Below are 21,959 nucleotides of genomic sequence, written 5' to 3' on the forward strand. Positions count from 1 at the left end.
CACCCAGGGCATCTGAGATCCTGAGCATATAATCAGAGGAGCAGTGAGATAAATTTAGCTCTGTTGTCAACACAGATAGATACCAGCACAAAATTCTGGCGTGCCCATTTTTAAAGGGACTTGAAAGGCTACTGAGACTGCAGCAAAGAGCTGCCAAAATTAATTAAAGGCTGGAAAAACTGCCGTGTACTCTGATACAGGAAGAATCTCTTCATTCTTCAAAAACAGACTGAAGGGGGATTGAGTTTCTGTGTGCAATTTCCTGTGAGGGGAGGGAGGGAATGGTTTAATACCTGGAAGTTAAATCCAAGTGCATTTAAACCAGAAACAGGAACAGATGTTTTTGGCTGTGAGATTGTTAATTGCTGAATAAGTTATAAAAGTAAATGCTGCATTTGCTGTCATTAGTTGTCTCTGAGTAAGGGAAAATATTTTGGTGGGAACAATTTCCATTTCCTTTCCCTTTCCCTTTCCTCAGAAAGATCCTGCAGTGTGGCCTTTGTGAGGCAGATTGAGAAGTTACCTCCTCACATCAGGATGGAATGGAAAGTCTGGTCCTACAAAGACTGGGCAGGTCATGGCCATGTAGTCTGCGTCACTGCAGTGTCTCCTGCTGATCCTCTGGGACCAATACCTAATTTTAAAAATGGACTGTATTTCTTCCTGTGCTGTGCCTGTTATAGCAGCTAAAATAAGGTTGCTTATATGAGTGAGTTAGACCTGGGCACTGATGTAAGAGACAGGTGTTGGCTGGAAGAGCACCAGGAATGTGTTTAGATATCCTGGACAACAGTTTCCAGTGTGTAACAGATGCACATCCCCATCCAGCCTCACACTCTTACCTGTTTACTTTAGTGCTGCTGGAAGCTAAACACCCTCCTGCTTTTCTTTAGTTGCTACGTAACAGGCCCATCTATTGTCACAATCCAACCTTGCACTAGACCAGGATCTCTCCCTGGCTGGTTTTCTCTCTCTGCTATTAAATGTTAAGTTTCGAGTGACTTACTGGACACTTTGAGGAAAAGGCTAACTTCTCTGAATATTTTTACCTCTAAGTTGCAAATGTCACTCAAGCCAAAGTGATTATTTTGTGTTTGCACAGTAGATTTCATGCACACCAGGGTGCATTTCAGACCTGCTGTGTTTAACTGCTAATAGGATTTGCAGCTATGTTTGTGAATTCCAGCTACCCCATTTATTTCACTGAGCTTCAAGTTTATACACTGTGAAGGACTAGAATGAAATATTAACACCATACAGCTAAACAGAGAAAGTTTGTACATTGTTCTGGACTACATTTTTCTCCATTTTCCATTGGAAAAAGGACAAAGGCACAATGAGGCTAAAAAAAAAATCTATATCAATATATGGGCTTTTGAGAGCATTTTCTTTACTTCCAAAATACCCTGGCTCACATAAATTTATGTGGAGTGTGCAATAGATTTAGAGAAGACCTTAAAATGACCCATTAATCCAAGTTCAATTGGAAACTGGAATGGCTGCAACTGATCAGTTGTCACAACAGCAGTACACAGAACAGACTGAGAAGATAATGCTGCTAAAGTGTACATGTTTTCCCAGAGGATCTTCAGCCAGCTTCAACCAGCTACAAACACTTTTGTAGTTTTCAAAGAGATATAACAAAGACAAAAATTACGCTTGAAGTATTTTCTGTACCTGCTTTATGTGAACCAAATGATTGCTTACTTTTTTAACATTTAAATGATTGTTTCACCCTGTATTTCTCCTCTGGCTTTTTTATTCCCTTTAGTATGTTTATATTTTTAGTACACCCCCGATTCCCACATATCAGCACATCTCCTACACATTAGGATTTGCAGCACAGGGTTTGTTAAAAAAGGAAAGGTTTGAACCCTAATTGGATCAGTTCTAAAGCAGAAAACAGGGATAAAGATCTTATTAACGTGAAGTCTGTAGGCCTTGACCAAAGTTAATGAAGAAATATTTCTTCATTTCTTCATAGGTGCTGGACTGCGTCATTTCTGTACCATTGTAAGTTTTTTTTAATCCCCTGAATATTTGTTCATACCAGACATTGGGTCCAGAAGTAACTTCAGCCTGGGGACTACTGGAACTGCTCCTTCTGCAGCTGCCAGGCTTGGCAAAAAAACTGGAGGAGGAAAGTTGGGAAACTCTCCCTCGAGGTGGCCACAACATATATGGAGGCATGTCTTTGTCTGTGTCCTTTCCTGGCCTCATATGTCTCCCTCTTCTGAACTTGTCTGACCTTCCTACTGAGGCAGGGGTTTCTTTGCTGCCCGAGAAAGCCCACCATGAAAAGTGTAAGGGAGCACACAAACCATCACTGTGATGGACATGTACATTTTGCAGCAATTAGCAGGACTTTTAATTGTAATTTTCAGTGTGAGCAGATCCACCACATGATTTACTTGGATACAAAAAGCTAGTCTTGTCTGGTCAGGTCACATGAATGCTTCTGCATTTGTTTGCTGTGTTTTCTTCTTGTTATTCATGATTTATTTAGAACCAACCCCGTTTAAAGTCATAACAAAGACAGTATGTTCAGTCATTCAAATTATGGGCCATTCTCCAGGGCAATAACCCAAAACTACAAAAATTCATACAATGCCTTCAAAAAAGAGAAGGAAAAACAGCAGCCTCATTATCTGGCAAGCAAGATCTATGATTTTGTTGAGACTTGCTTGAAAGAAACATTATCAGATTTCGTCTTCTCACTAAGGAATCTGTGCATAAACATAAATTATTCAAGCATTCAGGATTTAGGATATGATAGAGTAAAAGTTTCCATCACTGTACCCTCCATTTTCCCTTGTTCCTCCAAACAATCCTCCTGTGCTGGGCTGCCTAATGATCCATGAAATGCTGTCCTACTGATTTCATGAAGTGATTTTCTATCCCATGAAAAGATGGTTCATGTCAGAGTTATGAACTGCAGAAGGGCAGGCAAGGAAAACTGCTCAGAAAGCTCTCTCAGTTGAGACGAGAGACATCTGGATGCTCACAACTGTTGAAAGGCTCAGCAGCAAACTTCAAAAAAAAGGCCACAGGACAATGGTCGCGCTAAAAAATAAAGATGTTTTTCCTGGAGATGTACTTGCTGACTTGGAATTGGCCTCTTTGCAGGCCCAAGCCCAGGGGGATGATGCTCACTGTTGACGGTCCAGCAGGAGCTTGGGTATGGCCTTCTGATTGTTGAAATGAGCTGTAGGATGAGGGGGAGGTAGGGGAGATGTGCCTTTCCGGATGTTATAAATATATAATCCCAATCAGGTTTCTTCAAACAGGCTCCTTTTCTTTTTTCTTTTTTTTTTTTTTTTTTTTGCTTCTCATAATTTCTAATCAGAAACATACAAAATTGCAGCTCACAGGGGTATTTCCTGCTAAATTGTCATTTTTGCTGCTACTCCTACAGTGCAACATTTCTAAACTTAAATAACTGCAGTGTCTTACTTTTTAAAAAATCTATTGTCTAGACATACTATACCTTTCTTTTTTAAGAGGAATGTGATAGTCATTTTTGGATACTGGGAGGATACTGTGGGGAGGATTGCTGTTCTTGTACTCATGCCTATATATTTATTTTCAGACACTTTAGGAGGCAGATTGCCAAGATGGTTGGACTTCTGGACATATGTCATCATAATTTTGTCCTCCCCAAAAAAGTCTGTTTTCTAAATAATGACAAAGATGGACAGACCCTGATTATAAGTAGCTTTGTAACATTCCTCTCTAAAGCAGCTGTAGTTTTATGTCAGTAATACAGAAGCCTTATTCCCTGGGTACATTTCCCAGGGGCATAACCTGATGTAGCAGCGTGTGTGGATCGAACAGGTTTTATTTCACAATGGCTAATGAGCAGCCACGGTATGGCAGAAATTTTTATGACCTCCACTTAGTTTATAATCTTCAATCAGCTACCATTCCCTAAATGAAATTACTAACTAAAATTCAGTCCTCTAGACCACTTGAAAACCTCAAATGTGTTGTTGATTTATTGTTTTAGTTCTGGATTTTATGTCGACCTTTGAGTGTATTCCCTCTAATTTGTTAATGAAGGTATTTAAATGGGTATGAGAAACAGATAAGCAGAATGCCCTAACAATACTTTTTATTCCTCATCAAAAGACTTAGACGTTCTCTTATAATTAGCTGAGGTGGTGCAGAAGACTGACTGTTACGTAAACTTTGAGGAAGAAGCAAGAAGGAAAAGATAAATCAGTAGAACTAGAACAACAAAAAAGAACTCAGTTACCATGCTTTGTAAGCTAAAATAAATCCCAGTAAAAGAAGATTAATCATATGATTCAGTAGTTCAGTGAAACCATCTTTATGCAGATTTTTTTCCCCGATTTACCATTTAAGTTATTTCATAGATGAAGGAAAAAACTTCCATCTCCTCCCTTATGAATTTAAAGAGAAAAGGCCATGAGCCATTTCCTCCTTCTGTCCCATGACACAGCAAAGCTCTGCAGAATGATCAACATTTAACTATATATTGGAGTCCATGTGATTTTAACTTACTTATTTGAAAAGGCTATCAAAACCAGAGGTGACTTTTATGCTATTAACTAAAAGGGCAATGAGTAAGGGTCAAGTCCTTCTTTTTCTAAAGTCAAACAGGCTGGGAATGGCACTGGTGGAAGAGAACTGAATTTCAGGGTAGGTGTGCCTTTCTGCCTGGCCATGGAAGAGACTTGGGGTCTGTTGTTGACTGAAGAGTTTTGACCCCACTGCCCATGCTGCTGCCTAACCCATCTGCATCTGTACTGGGAACTGCTGAGCCTTCCTTACTCAAGGACCAGAAACAGCCATATCAGGTTAAGTATCACTCTTTTTCATCTCTCCCTCTCTCTCTCAACAATTGAATGAGAGACAGAATTCCTCTCCCTTTTTGGACTTGCCTTAACCTTTGCCAGAGACAGGGAAATCTCCCATTTCATTTTCTCTTCTGCCTGAAGACTTTCCTCCTTTTCCTACTCACCCATCTCCTGCACACTGTCAGAGAGCTGACAGCCTTTCCTCTGGCGTGGCTGGGACTCTCTGGGGTACCCAGGAGGGAGACACCCACAGTCAATTTAGCACATCAGCCACGGCACAGGTATGAATATATCAGAGGTATGATCTGATCTACCCACCATCCTCTTTTCCTCTGGACATCAGCATACTGTCTTTGCCTGCAGCATCTGAGTGACAAGACTAACAAGGTTATGGACATTAACCAGAGAATTACTGAACAGATGAGGGCTGAGAAAACCCAAGGATGAAATGGAAAAGCAGGCAAGGAAAAAATAGAGCTGAGAAGCCAGCAGAGAACTGGAAGTCAAACCCCATATCTTTACTTAGGTTTGTGAAAATTTTCTACTTTTATATCCATGAAAGTGACTCATGACTCCCCCAGAACTGAATTTGAGGATGATGAGGCACAACCTGGCAGACAGCCTTCCCATGCTGTTCATGGTCTTGCTCAGCACTATTTCTCTCCTCCCACGTGGGAGTTTCTTTAACAGATGAGAGATGATTCTGGGGAAAGTTTTGAAAGACCAACATGAAGGCAAAAATAGGGACATATCTTTTGAGTGCTTTTCCTATTTAGCTTGATAGAGAGGAGCCTAATAGGAAAGGTTTTTAGGCTGCTGGACACCACAAAACTCTGGAAGAGGGAGAACATCTTGTTGGGTGCATTGTTATAGATGTCCTTCTGCCCAGTCACACTGTGTGTGTATCACCCAACAATCATTGAAGACCCTGATAATTTCCATATACATTCTTAGAAGGGTGGTGCTCTCAAATAGAACTCTTTTTTTTTCTTCCTACAGGAGTCATGAAAATAAGCAGCTAACTAGAGAAACAAAACCCTAAAAGGATGTAGGGTTGAAGTTATCTCCTCATTAGGCATCAGAGAATTGACCCAAAATGCCCCAAACAAAGCACAAGTTTTGGGTTGAGCTTAGGTATTGTTTGATAATGCTGAGTCTAACACAAATTCATAAACAACTATTTTTTTACTTTTTATTTGCATAGAACAGTAGGACCCTGCACTTGTTTTTAATTGCTAAAAGGTCTCTGCTTCTAGTTGTATCTGGTGTACATGTTGCACCTAAACTGGCATTTTTTCAAATTTATCATAGGTAGGAATCTTAACACATCCTCATTTTAGTTTGTCTGTATTTTAAATTCTTATTGTGGTCTGAAATGTACTAAGAATTTTGTAAAACAAATTTAAGGATTTGCTATTTTTCATCTAGAAATCTGCTACCTCAGCTTCTAGAAAGAAATGTTTTGGTTTCTCTGAAGTTATGGTCTCTGTCAGGGCTCTCAGGCACTATGGTGATACAGAAACATAATGAATGCATCGAGTGCCAAATGACACAGGTGCAAAAATAGCTTGTACCAGCTGAGAGAAAACCAATGCTTCCCTCTCACTTTGCAAGGAAAATTCGGTTGTGTGAAAAAAAAAAGAACAGAAACATCTACGTTATTGTTTTTATTTTTAAAAATATCACCACCAAGAACCAAGGCATTTTAGAAATGTCTCTCCAGTGACTGTTGAGATCTGTTTATTTGCTCTCTCACACCCACATCCTTTCCATACACAGCAGGCTCACTGGGCGAGTGACGCCTGTGACCTTGCAACTCTGCTGCTACAGAGTCATGTTCCCTGGGGAAGCAGTGGAACATGGTAGGAATAAAGCTGGCACAGGGGAACCACTCAACCACGGCTTTCGTAAGATCCTACGGTCAAGGTTTCCATTAATTAAATTTATTTCCTCAATAAATTAAATATTCATCTTGGAAAGCAAACACTTACTTGGGAAAATAAACTCTACATTGGTTTTCACCAAAAACAGTTTTGAAGGAAGATTTTGAACTAATTGTTGTGGTTTAGGAATGGTACTCCCCAGTTTAGTGTTCCCACTGAGACTCTCCAAACCACACTGCTACCTGCTTGGTACCCTCCTCCTTGTCCCTTTCCCTCTTCCCCTGTGATGGGCTGGAGAGGAAAACTGGAGGCACAAAAAGTAAAGATCACAGGTTAAGATAAGAAAAAGCAATGAGATAAGAAAACGAACAATACGAGTAGCAATAATGATGATAGAGGGTACAAGAAAACAGATGCTATTTGTTGTAACTGCTTGACTTTGCTTAGCAGGCTGTAGCTCCCTGAGAGCTTAGCGAGGGTTTCCTAGGGCAATGCGACCCGTCGCATCCCAAAGTCCATTTCGGAGGGCCCTGCGATCTTGCTCGGGCAGCCAGCAGCGTTACAACCAGTGATGGTGAAGAAAGTGAGAAGGGTCTCTCACGAGGGTTGAGATGGCTTTAATGACATCTTGTCCCCATGATTTCCAGAGGCAGAGAGAGAGACCTCGTGGTGTGGGTGCGGGGTGGTTTTGTCAGGGGTCCAGGGGTGGTCCCTGGGCAGGGTTGGTCTGAGGGAGTGGCCAAGGCTAGGGCAGGGAACAGGGGGAACGTGGCATCACAAAAGCAGTGGGTTAACAGACTAAAACAGCTATTGCTCACCACAGAAACCCCTGACAGTGGCCAATACCAACTGCCCCCTCCTCCATGCCACTCGCACTGCCCCTCTGGCTCGGAGCCAGCATTATCCCAGCGCTCCCTCTGCCCCACTGGCTTGGCCAGAAAGAAGCCCTTCTCCCTGGAAGAGAAAGTCCCTTCTCCCCAAGCCTGGCAATGATGAGGTGGCATAGAATAACCTCTAGCTCCTGGCCATGGCCCCTCCCAGCTACTGCAAAAATAATGGAACCAGGACACTAATTAAAACGAGTATTTCGGTCCTGTAGTTTATGGTGTTTTCCAGTGTCTGATCAGAGGAAACCAGCGTCTACAGAGCCACAAGATCTAAAATTGAGACATTTACTGCCTGCTTCTCCCAAGCTTTAGTTGTGGTAGAGGATTATTGTATGATGCTTTAATCAGAAATACTGATGTCTTTAAGAGAAGAAGACCACAACGTGTTGCACATGATGACTATCACTTTTTTTCAATGATTTGTCTTTTACATCAAGCCTCACATTCTGAAAATACAGGGCTGAGTAAGAATCCCAGATTTCATTTTTTAAAAAGACACCATACAGCCTTGTGATAGGTGAAACAAACCTGTAAGGGTAACATCTAATATTTCCCTTCCCACACATATGCAACCTCTCCTTAGCACCACCAGCTTGAGTATCAGGAGGCCATTAACACAAGCCAGAGGCACTGCTTTTAATCTCATGTTTGTTGAAATCTGCCTCATTGTTTGTCTTTTTCTTAACACTTGGCACTGGCAATGATTAACTCTGCCAACATTTTCCTTGCCAGAAAAGAAGTTTTTTTCTTCTGTTTTTTTCCAGTGAAGCCTGGAGATACCTCCCACTCTGAGTCTGCCTTTTGTCCCTCCTCTATGGGGAGAACAGCTAAGGAGGAAGACAGAAATCTCAAGCCCCTTTTCAGAGAGGTGTTTACAAGAGGGAAGGAAGGAAGGAAGGAAAAGTGGCAGCTTATACATTTCTTGTGGGTCTAGAGCAGTGGGAAAAGGGTCTCTTCCTTTTTCACTGCTGAAACATTACTCAGAAGCTGCTGATAGTGTCTCTCCTCCCTTCTTCAGACACAGCACCATACCTCCATGAATTACCCCAAGAAATGCTGCTTGGCAGGAAGATGTGGTCAGAGTTGCTTGGTTGACCTGCAGTCTGCTCTAGGTTGTTTCAGGAAATGAGAGCTACCAGGATGAGTCCAGTTGTGTTTTCTCAACAGTCTGTACCTGTGGGCTGAGACTTACACTGATGCAGGGACCTGGGTTAAACTTATCTCTGCATGGGGAACATCTCCACCTGCTTCTTCTAAATTTTTGTTCTTCTTGTGAGTTGGGGAGGCCAGGATAGGCATTTTTGCTGGTCATTTGCAGCTCTATGTTTGCCAGCTCCTTTTCATCTCCTGAACACCGCAGAAGTGCCAGATCAGATTTGGTAATCTGGCCTATTATTTTTTGATTATTGTACCAATGATAGAAGAGCACCCTCTTCGCTTGTCAGCAGCTAATAGGTCACAAGTTGGCTGGTTTACCAAACATGAAAGCAATTTGCCGACAGCAGGGACTTACACCCTAAAAGGAGAGAACACACATTTGGCTGGCAGCCACCTCGCCACCTCCAACAAAGGAGAGATATTGGGTATCAGTAGCTGCTTTTAAGTTGTCCCAAGTGCTAACTTGTTTCTGATTTTTAGACTGTCTGTTAAGAGTTTCTTGTCTATTTCTTACAACTGCTCAGTGAGCTAACACTTTTTAAGAGCTGCTGTCATTCAGCCACACTGCCTTGTCTGAAAAACAAATGTGAGGTTTTTGGTAGCTCACTCCTTATCCCACTGCATCAGTGGGATCCCGCCATCAAAGACAAAGGGTGAAAAATGAAAGCCAAGTCATTCTCTTGCCAATTGTCAGGCTTCAACAGTCTTAAATATGCTGAAAAGGCCTACATTTATTTAATTTCTAATGATTGTAGTGCCAGATGCATCTTATGTGAATATAGAGACAAAAATTCCTATTTATCCTTAATGGTATATTCTATCAGTATGTTCTAATTGCATATTCTTCCTTTCCTTGTATTCAGCAGCTACAAAACTTAGAAAGAAATGCCAGTAGTAGATGAAGAGGGTGTGAAAGCTATAAATAGGTGTGGAGGAAGGGAGAGAAAGCTTAGGATGGACCAAAGGTCATTGCAACCCCTTCCTTGGTCACTGCCAATCTTCCCCACTCCCCAGCCTCACATTTCTGCAGCCCTTGCCTCGGATTCCCCTGCCACTTTTCAAGACTCTTCCACCACTAGGGTGATGCTTAAGGTGAGAAGGTAACCTGTAAGGCACTGAAATGTGGCCCTCAGTTGTGATTCACAGTGGAAGCACTCCTTGGACCTCACATTCTACAGAGCACTTTGGCAGAGGAACAGGGGTGGGGCTTGGTTGCCTGAAGTCCATGGAGTTATAACAGGCACAATTTTTATCCTTATTAAGACAAGGGGCTGAGTGTAGTTATTGGTGGTATTATGTTTGTGTGAAGATTCACCAGCCCTGATGTAAGAACCTGACAGTTAGGGAGTTCATTCCACTGCCCACACCTTGGCTTACCACTCTGTGTGGTGGCCTGGGGTCCCTCAGGCAACCACAACAGCACAGGCCACCTCCAGCTCCTGTGTCCTCCCTCTTGCCCTGTTGCAGGGGTCTCAGGGACCCCAGGGTATCCAGTAGCTTGAAACAGCTTCCTGTGAGCAACTGCCTGGAGCCATCGAGAGCTAAGAATAATATAATTTCTTTTACTAGGAATGCTGCTCCAGAGGGCAATTAAGCACCTAAGAGAGGTCAGATGAATTACTCTCTGGAGGTTCATGTTCTACTTCTTTGCTCACAGAATTTGGACTTGCAACTTTCTTTTATCTTGTATAAAGTGAGACAAACCCCAGTTACGCTGCAGCAGTTGCAGTCATTTTTTAGAACTTTCTTTTAGGATCAAGTCACAGAGCAAAACTATTTACAAACCTCCATTTGTCCACTTTTTCCATTCACACATAGCCCTTCTATTTTTGTGCTTATCTCTCACGTTCCCTTTTCAACGACTGCCAAAAGGACAGCAACTGCTGTGCATGGCTCCTTCCCGGCACCCCCCATTCAGCCCCCAGGTGCGTTTTCCAGGAGGTGAAGAGAGAGCAGGCGTTGGTGTGCAGGCAAGCATATGCTTTATAACAACGCTGAGATGCTGAGAAGCAGTAGCTGCAGTGTTGATCATATCAAGGCAGCGTTACCAGGAGACACCTCACAGCACAGCAAATGCACGCCGTTGGAGGCTTTTTGCCCTCTGAAAGGTAGTGGGTGTAACGTTTTACATCTCTCTCTCTCGCTCAGACATGAAGGATGAGCAGCTCAACAAGGTCACATTTGTTAGAGGCATGCATATATCCATCTGCTCAGGCGGATGGCAAAGTGCCTGGCACAAAGCAAGGAGATACTCTAAAAAGGAATTGTTTTAGAACGGAGTGTCTAGGCAAAGCTAGGAAAACAGTGGTGGTAAGATACCATGCATTGAGACAGGTGCAGGTACATTAGATCAAAGCCTCAACTACCTATCAAGCAAAACAATAAATGTTACTTCTGATTTTCAAAATCCTTCCACTGTATTGCTTTTCAGGGCGCCATTAGCAGAGCGGAAGAGAAGATGCATGAGCCTTAGCAATGATGAACCCCCAAAGCTGAAAGTTCATTCCTTCACTTCTAAGGCAGAACCTGCACTGCAAAATGGTTCATGGCTACTGCTGAGCCTTTGCTAGGCTTGAGCAAGCACTGCTTCATGTGGGAAGCCTTAGACAGGAGATCCACAAAGATATATTGCTAGTTTAGGTCGCAGCTTAAATTTTTTTCATGGTGGATAAAGATAGAAAAAAATTCTCTGAGGTGAGAAGCTGAGAAAAAACTCTGAACATAATTTTTGCTAAACCCCTTTGAGATGAAAGCTATAGCTTCACTTGTTTCACACCCAGCACTCAAGGATCTTCAGGGCACAGATGTTTCAAAACCTAGTATCTTAAAAAATCTGGTATCTTGGCTCTGTCAAGATAATAGAAATTAAGATGTCCATTAGGTTCAATGTTATAAATATTTTCTTTCAATTTGCTAAACATATTACACTGACTGTACGTGCTGAAATACAGCATGGGGATTGCAAAGAAATAGAGTGCAGCATCTAAAAAATAAAATTATTCTTTAATATTTTTCTCTTCAGACTTCTATGAACATTTAGTAATTAGTAGGGAAAGGACATGAGAGTAGAGAACAAGGAAGGCACAGATGAATTTTTCCTTTGAGGCATCACTAGGATGAGTTTTGTGATGACATACATCATCAATTAAAGTGTATCTTATTGTATCCTCTTTCAGGTTTACTCAGGTTTAGGGCAACAACATTATCCTCTGTTGACTCCTGAAAAATGTAGCTCTTATTTGAATACAAACTGTCGTTTTTAACCAGCAACTATTTCCTTTCCATAGAAAACTTTCTGCATATTTTGCAGTTTTGGAATGTTCCAAGTATTCCTCTATCAAAACCACAGACTAAACTCAACTGACACTACCTGAGACTGCTGTCTAAATAGCAGACATCAGGAAATATTCCTGCTTTTGGGGCCAAGGTCCATCTCCTCCCTATCTGACTTTGATATTGATGTCTCAATGAAGAAGAGCAACATAGCACAAAAATAGGTGCTTGACTTTTAGACTTTAGAATAATGGCCTGTGGTACCAGAGGGCAGCCAGAGCCCACTGACACAGCAGCAGAAAGCCAGGCCCTTGGCTAAGTTCTGACTAGGAATATACCTCCATGGCTGGATGCAAGCAGATGGATCATGTGGTGATGGTTCACCTACAAAAATGCCCCAGCCACCCTCTAACTCCCAGGATGGATGAAGATAAGCACATTAACTGAGGGCTGAGTGAGATCCACACAGCTAAGCAAGTCCATGCAGTGCTGGCACTGCCACCCACATGTCCTGGCTAGGTCTCTGCTTCCATGGGCACACCTGTGTTTGGGGGCTGGATGCATCAGAGGATGTGAGGATCAGCCCCAGGCAGCTGGGCTGGAAGGTGCTCATGCGGGCACGCATGTGTCCAGCCTGATTCCAACAGGTCCCCACAGCCTAGGGTCTGCTAGGAGCCATCACATGTGCTGCAGAAGGCGTGAGAAGCAGTGGCTGTAGGGGAAGCCCCATATCAGCCAAAATATGCATTTGGTTTCAGATCCAAGAAGATAGACCAGCACCAACTCAAATAATGCACTGTATCATCCTACCAAGGGTTTTCCTGGAAATCCTCTTCAGACTCCCAGACAGATTTAGTTTCTGTCATTGGTGTAGACTGACAGTAGGCAGGTTGCTAAAAATTGAACATGACATAAAGTTTCAGCCATTCCAAAAGCAGGATGACATTTCTAAAATTAAGAGCAAATACTGTGTGAAACCTATAAGCAAAGAATTTTAGAGCTACTTAACTTGGTTTTGGCAGGTGCTAGGGTATGGATATAGAGTGAGAGCAAACCCTTAATACCTGGAAATGGCTCCTAAAGACAATGTTTATCTTTTACTTGGTTTAATTAATAGCTAATGAGAGACATATGATGGTGGATAACCACTACCTGCCTTATCTATGTCAAAGCTTCACACAGCTCCTCCTGGTGTGTTTGGATCACTTGAAGAGGGGTATCAACAGCAATTCATCACCTCTGAAGTGAGGCTGATAGGCAGCAGAGAGTGTTCTCAGAAACTCAGCTCTTGGGGAAGGACGGCAAAGGCTGGATCTGCAAGAGCAACCTGAGCTCTGAAGCAGTACTTAGGAGACATTTCAGGGGCCAAGGTCCCCTGCTCTTCTGCTGAGGGAGCTCCTGCAAGACACTGGGGAATAACACAGCAGAGCCTGTCTCCAGGATGAATGCAGTGAAAAGGGACCCTTTACTCTCCTGCTCTTCTGAATGGGATTGCAGGCACTTCGGGAGAAGGTTCACTGTTCTGGACTCATCTTTTGTTTCATGCTTAGCAACCAGAGGTCTTGACTTTTTGACCCTTTGTTGGCCTTCTAAGGACTCGACCACAAGAATAAGTAATAGCCAGCTGTTCAGAGACCGTGATGGCAAGCAGAAGAATAGTCTGGGTCCAAAGTGGTATAGTTCCCTAAATTGAACTTGTCAGGATGTGAAAGGAGATAGCAATCCACTGATGCCAGAAGTCCTGAATGGCACAAAGCTTTTTCACAGCTTAATGCAGACTTCTCCATTGTTGATATATGAAAGCATGAGGTATCAAAGGAAGAAATAAGGAGCAAATAATTATATGGAATTCATTAATTGGCTAACATGGAAATTTTTAAGTGATAACTATTGTTCATTCATAGAGGTAGAGGCACTTCTCAATAATAAGATCATAACACTCTGTAAGACCCCTGTGGTTTGTATTTATTTAAAAAAAAGGTCTTCTGTTATATGCCTCTGTTAACGTGATGAGGGGAGGAGGAAAAACTCCTGCATTTTTTTCTTTGGTATCTTTATTGTCAGAGCCTCCACAGTGAGCATCTTTGCATGTGAATCAGTGTCTCTTTAATTTTGTTAGTAATACTGTTGCTGTTAATGTTTATTTTCTTATCTCATTGCTGTTTCCAGTAAATTGTTCTTTCCTCAAGTATTGCGTGATCTTCACATTTTGTGCCTCTGATTCTCAATTCCATCCTGCCACAACGGGAAGCGGGAGGTGAAGTGGGATCAAGAGAGAGCAGTGATTTGAGAGAGTCTTGGTGGGGGCACTGAACTGGGGAATACCATTCCTAAACCACGGAACTGAACAAGCACTCTCCCAAGCTGTGCTCAAAATAGTACTGCTCCCCATGCACAAACTGGTCCCAATACTTTGTTTCCCTTAATCTTGAGACTGAACTCTTCTTGTTACTTGAGTCTCTCAGGCAGATTTCATGCCCTCTTGTCAAGAGAAGAAACATAATGTAAGAATCATGTTATACCCTAAATGTAGCAGAAGGCTTCTGTTGAATTGTCCTGTTTGAGTCCTGTCACCTTCCCACACTGGATAATGCTGATCTGTAGGGTGAGTTGTGGGCTCTGTTTGGTGTTAGATTAGAAGATCTTTTTGTGGAAAAGCCTACAGATACACACCATGCTCTCTGGCCACCTCTGTTAACTGCTGTACTGATTTTTCTCCTGATCTCTTGGAAGCAGACGGTTGGAAAGACAGAGACTTAGCCTGAAACCTTCTGACTATGATAGCTTCTGATGGTGCAGGAAGCTTTCTGTGATACCACAGATTTTCTTTCTGTGGTGACTCCAGCTAGAAGATCCTCTGCCAACCTTCCCACTTTCACCAGTAGCTTCCAATACCATGTTCCCACTTTACTTGTGCTGCTACATTTTTTGGGGGGAAGCACACACTGAACCACGCAATGGAACAAGACAGGTATTATTATTATTTTTTAAAGAGTACTTTTAGGTAGCTCAGTAGTCTCAGTACAGACCCAGGCAGAGCTGTACCCACTCAGCTGAGCCAGATCTGTCCTGTGTTATGGTAGCAGAGGAGGGCATCTGGGGGCTTGGGCAGGAGGAGAGATGGAGTGGGTTTTGCTGACAGTGGTGTAGCTGTGGGGAGAGTTATCCATGGAAACACACACCATGGAAACACTGAGAAGATCAGCTAGACTTGCCACCTACAAATGCTGCTTTGTGAACTGAAATGGATCTGCCAGTGAGCAGAGGAATGGCTTTAGGAGACTGGAAAAAAAGCAAATTAATTACTTCAGGAAAAATTCCTCAAAGTTTTCCCTTTTCTTTGAAGTGAAGATACATCCATAGGAGCTGTGGCACTTGGCAATATGGTTTAGGGGTGATTACAGGGATGGTTGGACTAGCTGATCTTGGAGGTCCCTTCCAGCCTTGATGATTCTGTGATTCTATGATTCTGTCTAAGCTTGCACAAGTAAGATATACAAGCTTTCAGGCAGCACTCTCTGGTAGTACATCTTTATGCAAAGGGAAGGTGTGAGGCTTACCTGTGCTTGCTTAACCCAGACATCTTTTTACACAATGGCAGGGCAGACTGTGATGTAGCATACAGCTTCATCTAGAGTACACCCCTGGAGAAATCAGCATTGGCAGTCCATCTAACCTTCAGGGTACCTTGTACCTATGCTGCTTATCTCCACGTGAGGCTGAGCTGACAAGTGACACAATCACACCTTTGCTGCATTTTTTTAGTGACAATTTAACCCATCCCTTTTTCTTTATCTGATAGTCCTGGAAAGTGATTGATCCCTCAGGCATGTGGTGGTCACTGGGAGTGCTCAGGGCTGCATTCTGGCTACAGAAGGCAGGGCAACTAAGGCAGCTAGAGTAGGACAGATTACTGTAGATAGCCTAGGTTACAGATACCACCTTAAGAGGCAGCATCTGTGGGCCCAAAATAAGACAGATGTAGCCTGATGGGTTAGACATGGGGCACAGGTAACCTCCTGCTGGTTCTTTCATTTGTCTGTGTGGGTGAAGTTGCTCTATCATGATTTACAAGTGTCATGTGTGACCTGCTATACATCTCAGGTCTTCTACATTCTTGCTCCCCATCAGGTGCCTGTAGCTATTAACTTCAGTTCTAAAGTGCTGAAGAGCTGTAATGGGCATTTCTGTGACACATACAAGTGTCTGAAAGCCTGGGCCCCAAAATTGTTTATTTATAGGCTACTAGACATGATTGGCTCCTATTTCTGAAACAGGCACTCCTCCATCACAGTTGTGGCCATTGCAACACACGCTTAACTCACACAGTTCAGATTTTCTGCTCTTCTGTGCCATCCCTTAATAGAAGACTTAGGTGGTGGAACACAATCATCTTCTCCAGCAGAGGAGAACTACAAACAGAGGGTTACTTATCACACAGGAGAAGGAACTGTGACGGTAGAGACTCAGCCACCAGCAGACCAGGTAGGGAGGGCCCCAGCCATGATGCGTGTTCCCTGCTGGCACACTGCCATGCCTTAACAGGGTTACAGAAGAGAGGGATGAAGGTGGCTCCTGCTGCAAGAGCCAGACTTATCACCTTGCTGTGTGCTTATGAAACGGTCTCACAGCTCTAGTCATTGCAGGGCTGATAGCTGGTGAAAAATGCAGACTTTTTTCCAGGATGTGAAGTCTTGCACAGTATTAACCGGTTGTTCAGATAACGTAAAATCATATTTTAAAATCATTGAAGCATGTAGATAGAAGTGGTTTAACTTCTGTCAAATTAAAATGTACTGAAGGGTGACAAGATTCCACAGTAAAAGGCTAAAACCTCCAGCAGAGGCCTGAGGGTTGTTAAATCATGCCCACAGGTGAGGGGTTGCTAGGCTGAAGAGCTTCTGCTGGGAGCATAACTTCACTGTGGAGAACCACCTGCTTCTGGTGTGAAAGGAAAAGAGCTGTGACCAAATGTGAACAACGCAGTGGCTCCCCCCCAGATTCATCTTTCAGACCACCCTAAACTTTTACTATAGAGTCCTCAGGCTGAGTGTCAATAGCTCAAGGACAATGAATGTCTGCATTTTGCTGGGCAGTGTCTTACAAATTAAGAAACTGATTTCCCTGGAACCAGTTCCTAAAGTCTTAGCACATGCTTAAGACCCAAGGCCAGAACAAGATTTAAATGTGTGTGAATGTCCATTGGCTGAAACATGCCATGAGCATGTACAGTTCTCAGTGCTGAGAAGAAGGTTTTGGTCTCTTCCTGGAACTGTTGGGTCATGGACTCAAAAACCAAGGTAGGAAGCTGATCCCAGAGGGACAGTGGGATAGGCAAGGATCCAGGTACTAAAAATATAGTGCCCCCTTGTCCTGCAAATAGAAAATGTTTCCTCCCATTCGCTTGATACCTCTTTGGTGCCGGGTGAGCCTTATGTGGGTGTCAAGGGGAAAGAGGCCACCACTGTCTGCAGGGACAGCAGTGATGAGGATGCAGAAGGAGGGCATCCCTGCAGACAGCTGTGGGCTGCCAGTCTGGTAAGCCTGTGGCATTGTTTTTGTATTAAATCCCTATTAACTCAGTCTTAAAGGACGAGCCCAGGCAAGCGTGTGTTATAGGGGGACTCCTCGAGGCAGCTAAGGTAAACTGTATGCTTTATAACTTCTGCTTTCAGTATCTTTTTTCAAGATTCTCTTAACTTAGCAAATAAATCACATTTTTAAATATAAGTGAGATATGTTTAAAATAGAAAATGCTTGGAAATTCAGGTTTTGATTACTATTTTTCCTCTGTACTTCAAATTAAGTGTGGGCTATTAATGGCAACACGGAAGTTCTTGTGTAATGCAGTTTAAGCTGGGTGTTTTAAACCATTTAAACATAAAGGATCACATTCACTTTTATACAAAGGCACTAAAGTGATAGGAAATAATATTTAAATCCTGTTTCAGACTTACACATTTTCATTAAAATTAATTATTATAGTATGTGTCTAAGCCAAACTAATCTTGCAAAAAATGGTTTAGTGTATTTAGTACAGAGTATTTACATGATAACAGATAAACTGAATGCATCATTTTGCTAGCTATTAAAAATACTTAATAATTCCAGTTGGAGCACTCAGCTGTAAGAGCTCCTTTCCATTTCAGTGAACTTTCTGCTGTGGAGAGGAAAGAAATTACTTCTCCACATGGATGAGCATCAGGTTTCTTTGAGCATGAAAGCAGGCTTGTAAAGGGTAGGTGTTTATGCTTGCTTGTTTCCATCGGGACTGTTTTCTGACATGCAAATGACCTGCCATCTGCAAGCAGGCTTTAAGCAGATCTCCTTTAAAACCTTCTGCTGCAAGCCCATGTCAGCTCAGCCCAGTATGTGCATGGAGTAGCTTTATTTTAGGAGGCAGAGCCGTAGTTTCTTTAGTGCTGTGCTGCTACAGCTGTGTGAAAAGCACTGAGTGGCAAAAGGGGAAAACTGTAAAAGTTATCTGTGAATCACTTGCCCTTTTCCCTCTCTGAATCCAGCTCCACCAAGGATGATTTCCACCTGAAGGTTGACTTGGAGCAACTCTTTTTCTGAGGTAGCCTTTATAGCTAATATCTGGGGCGTTTTGTCTTGTTTTGCTTAAGCCAGTGCTCACTGTCTAAAATAGTGAGGATGTTTAATAAGTGAGGATGTCCCTACACTTTCAGGTAAGCTGAATGGTGCTTTGGGCTCCATGGGCTGTACATGATGCCTGAGGTGATTCACTGAGCCAAAAATCAGACAAATTTTTGAAAAAAAATTATTTCAGCCTAGCAGGGAAGGTTGGTTGTGGGTAAGAATGAGCAGCTAAGACCAGGACAAGGCAGCATTCACCTAAGCCATCTGATAATAGCTGAAAGATGCCTGGCAGGTGATATGTTAAAACTGACCAGAGTGTAATCTGGAGTGAAGAGAGAGGGAAGAGAGAAAAACCAAAAGGAAGAGCAGGAGGGAGAGGATTTGTACCCATCTGGAGGCTGAGACACTCATTGTTGGGCAGCTACATGTCCCCGCTCCATGGATTCTCTGAGGTATAACATGATGTACCTGGGGAGCACAGGGAGCCACTCCCAAGTGCCCTACACTCCAGTCACACCTGTACAACAAATAGCACCTCTGTCATGTCACCATTCAGCTATGCAAAAATGACTGCATGGATGTTTGGAGGGGCAGCTAATGTTGCAGAACATTTCTGAAAGGAAATCTATCCATGACAGCATTGCACAGTGGAACACCAGACTTCCATGAATAATTAGGAAGGCAAATCTTTGCCTGCTACCTTTGTCACAGTGACTGGAATGCACCTCACTACCTTCAGTGGTTGCAATTCATGCATCACTAAAACCACAAGGTATGCATTTTACATGCCTGATGAACACCCTTCCACCCACCAGCATTGCTCATAAATATCCTTTTTTTTCCAAAGATGCCAGGACTCACTGCCAAAACCTGGAGACTCACCAACTATTTGCTTGAAATAACAATCTATTGTTAAAAAGAGGAGCTCTTCACAAAAGACACATCTGATATTTCCAAAGAGTTCTGGTGAACTAGACTATTTGGAAAGTGTCTGTTTTGACTATGATGGAAGAAGTGGTTCAGAACAATATTTTGTAGGCAGGAAGAAGTTTTAGCAGGGACCTTACTCCACTAAAAAGGGAGATGCTGATACAAGCCAACCTAAACCAGGGGCTATATTTATTACCTTTGTTAGCAGTTTTTATAATAATAGCAACAGTCATAACAATAATAACAGCAATAATTAATCAATGTGGGATGGCCTGCCCACAGCAGGGAAGTGAAGATGTAAGGTGATTGAGGACAAGCCCCAGACCACTCTCATTGTCTTGTGGTGTGTGTGTACGGGAAGCTTTCAAAATAATTGGTACCAAGAAGAGGAATTTTGACAAACAGCTTTCATGGGGAAAAAAAAAAAAAATTCTTGTTTCTTATCTTTGCATGTCTCCATCTGGGGTGCCACTACTGGTTGTTCTCTCTGAGTACCTGCAACACAGCTGGCCTGATGTTCTTCACCCCTTTGGCCTTTACCACACTGCAGGGCTTGAGAGGAAAACCTTTAGAAGACTTTTATTCCAAGCCAGCCTGGCACACTACAGAATGCACATAGCAGGATGTTCATGCTGTCTAACCTAACCTGTACAGGACACATGTGCCCCTACTTGAGCCACCTCTGGCCCACCTTCTGGGAACCTCCACTGACTGCAGAAGGACTCATGAGCTTTTATTTATGGATTGAGCTAATGGTCTGAGTCAGGCATGACCCAAAAAGGCTGACAGAGCTCAGGAAGACTGCTGAATAAGAACAAGATAACATTTTGTCAGGACATCTGTCAGAAATTGTATGTCTGCAGCTGATCTTGCCCAGGGGCAGAGGATCCAGCTTTGTTTTTCTATGACTCTGTGGTGTTCAATGAGTCCCATGGTCAGGAGGAGGAAAGCTGGAAGAAGCCACACAGAATCTGAATTTCTCAGGGAGTTGTAACAGCTTAGAAAAAAATACATAATGAAAAAAACAGCTTTGGGGAACTGTGAAGAGTATCAGAAATTTAAATTTTGAAACTTGCTTGAGGCAGCACTTCTGGAAAAATCAAGCTGATATACCAAGTAGTGGCTTAATGTGGGGTTATCCTTACATCTCTGTGATGTTCATTTTCACTAGAAGATGGTGCTAAGTGAGGAGGGGAGTGTGTATTTTTTGCTCCAAAATTCAGTGCCTTTATGACAGACCCTCGGGAGAGGCTTTGGCAAACCTTGTCCTGATCTGTGCCTGGCACAAACTGTAGTAAACAGAGCTTATAAAGTCACAGGTAAGTTTTTTTGCCTTCACCTCAGCTATTTGCAAGCAGAGCTGGTCTAACACATAGCAATTTGAATTAATTAGAGTGTTTAAAATGATTCCTATCACTTTATGCTCTACTGCTCTGCCTGTCTGCCCATGGAACTATTTTTATGGCCAGATCCTTATCTGCCCTCTTTAAAAACCTTGGTGCAAGGGATCACATCAGCAGGCACTCAGGTCTGCAGAAGTTTATCTGCTTGTGGCATCAATGTCTCATCTCTTAGGCTGCCACTGAAATTGTGCTATCTAAGGTTGTTCGCTGATTGGAGAATGTAATTTAAAGGCTGACTGTTTAAAACACAGATGGCCTGGGCCATATGGGCAGTTTGGTGACTATTCACAGAGATTGTGCACAATTCTTCAGCCTGACCAGAAGTGGGGGGGTTACTATTGAGAGACCTATGGTGTTAGCAAGTAAAGTGTCTCATATGGTGACAAAGTCGCTGAAACAGGGTTTTGTGTGAAATTATGCAGTCAAGGACCAGGGGAAGGACCACTCCTGTCACGTGCAGCTCCATTGCTAATGGCAATTTCACAGCTAGAAGGGAGCCAGACCTGTCCTCCTTTCTGAGAAGAGGTTTATCTACTGTATCAGAGAGTCTTGCTCATGCACTGGAGAAACAAGGAAAGGGAAAGAACTACTTACTGAGCACTGGTGCGTGGCACCTATAGAATGTATTTTCAGCTGGAGTGTAAGGCAGGACACTCACACTTTGTACCACCTTGCATTTGGGGCTTGATTCAGAGACCTTGGAAAATTTTCACTGACTTCAGGGGAGTTTGGATCATCCCCAAAAGCTACCCAGCAACCTGGAAGGGTAAAAAGATAAACTGACTCTTTCTCCTGGAGAGATCCAGGAAAAGAGTTCAGGCAGAGATAATTAGGATACCATGGCATTTAGGAAGTTTTGGGGGTTTGCTTGTTCTTGTTGTTTGGTTGGGTTTCAGTTCCCCATAGCAACTCATAGCCTAATGCCTGGATTATTTTTAATGTTACATTTCTCTTCCTGTTTTGATTTGTAAGAAGGACAGCCCACAGGGCCTTTGGCTGCAGGAC

At 42.8% G+C, this 21,959-nt stretch overlaps 1 protein-coding gene across 8 annotated transcripts in view; it reads left to right on the forward strand.

Moving 5' to 3' along the window:
* Nucleotides 1–17,461: 17,461 nt before the first annotated feature.
* FHL2 (four and a half LIM domains 2) overlaps nucleotides 17,462–21,959 on the forward strand; it is a 61,753-nt gene continuing 57,255 nt past the window's right edge. For 2 of the 8 annotated variants that reach the window (XM_069005183.1, XM_069005209.1), the window contains exons 1-2: nucleotides 17,462–17,559; nucleotides 18,543–18,598. Coding sequence is in view for 1 of the 8 variants with exons in the window: in XM_069005136.1 (XP_068861237.1) it covers nucleotides 17,507–17,559 (53 nt within the window). In the remaining 7 variants the exon portion in view is untranslated. The other 6 variants (XM_069005199.1, XM_069005248.1, XM_069005136.1 and 3 more) reach the window with 5 other exon arrangements.

This window comes from Aphelocoma coerulescens, chromosome 1 (genome assembly GCF_041296385.1).
Source record: "Aphelocoma coerulescens isolate FSJ_1873_10779 chromosome 1, UR_Acoe_1.0, whole genome shotgun sequence".
NCBI classification, from domain to species: Eukaryota; Metazoa; Chordata; class Aves; order Passeriformes; family Corvidae; genus Aphelocoma; species Aphelocoma coerulescens.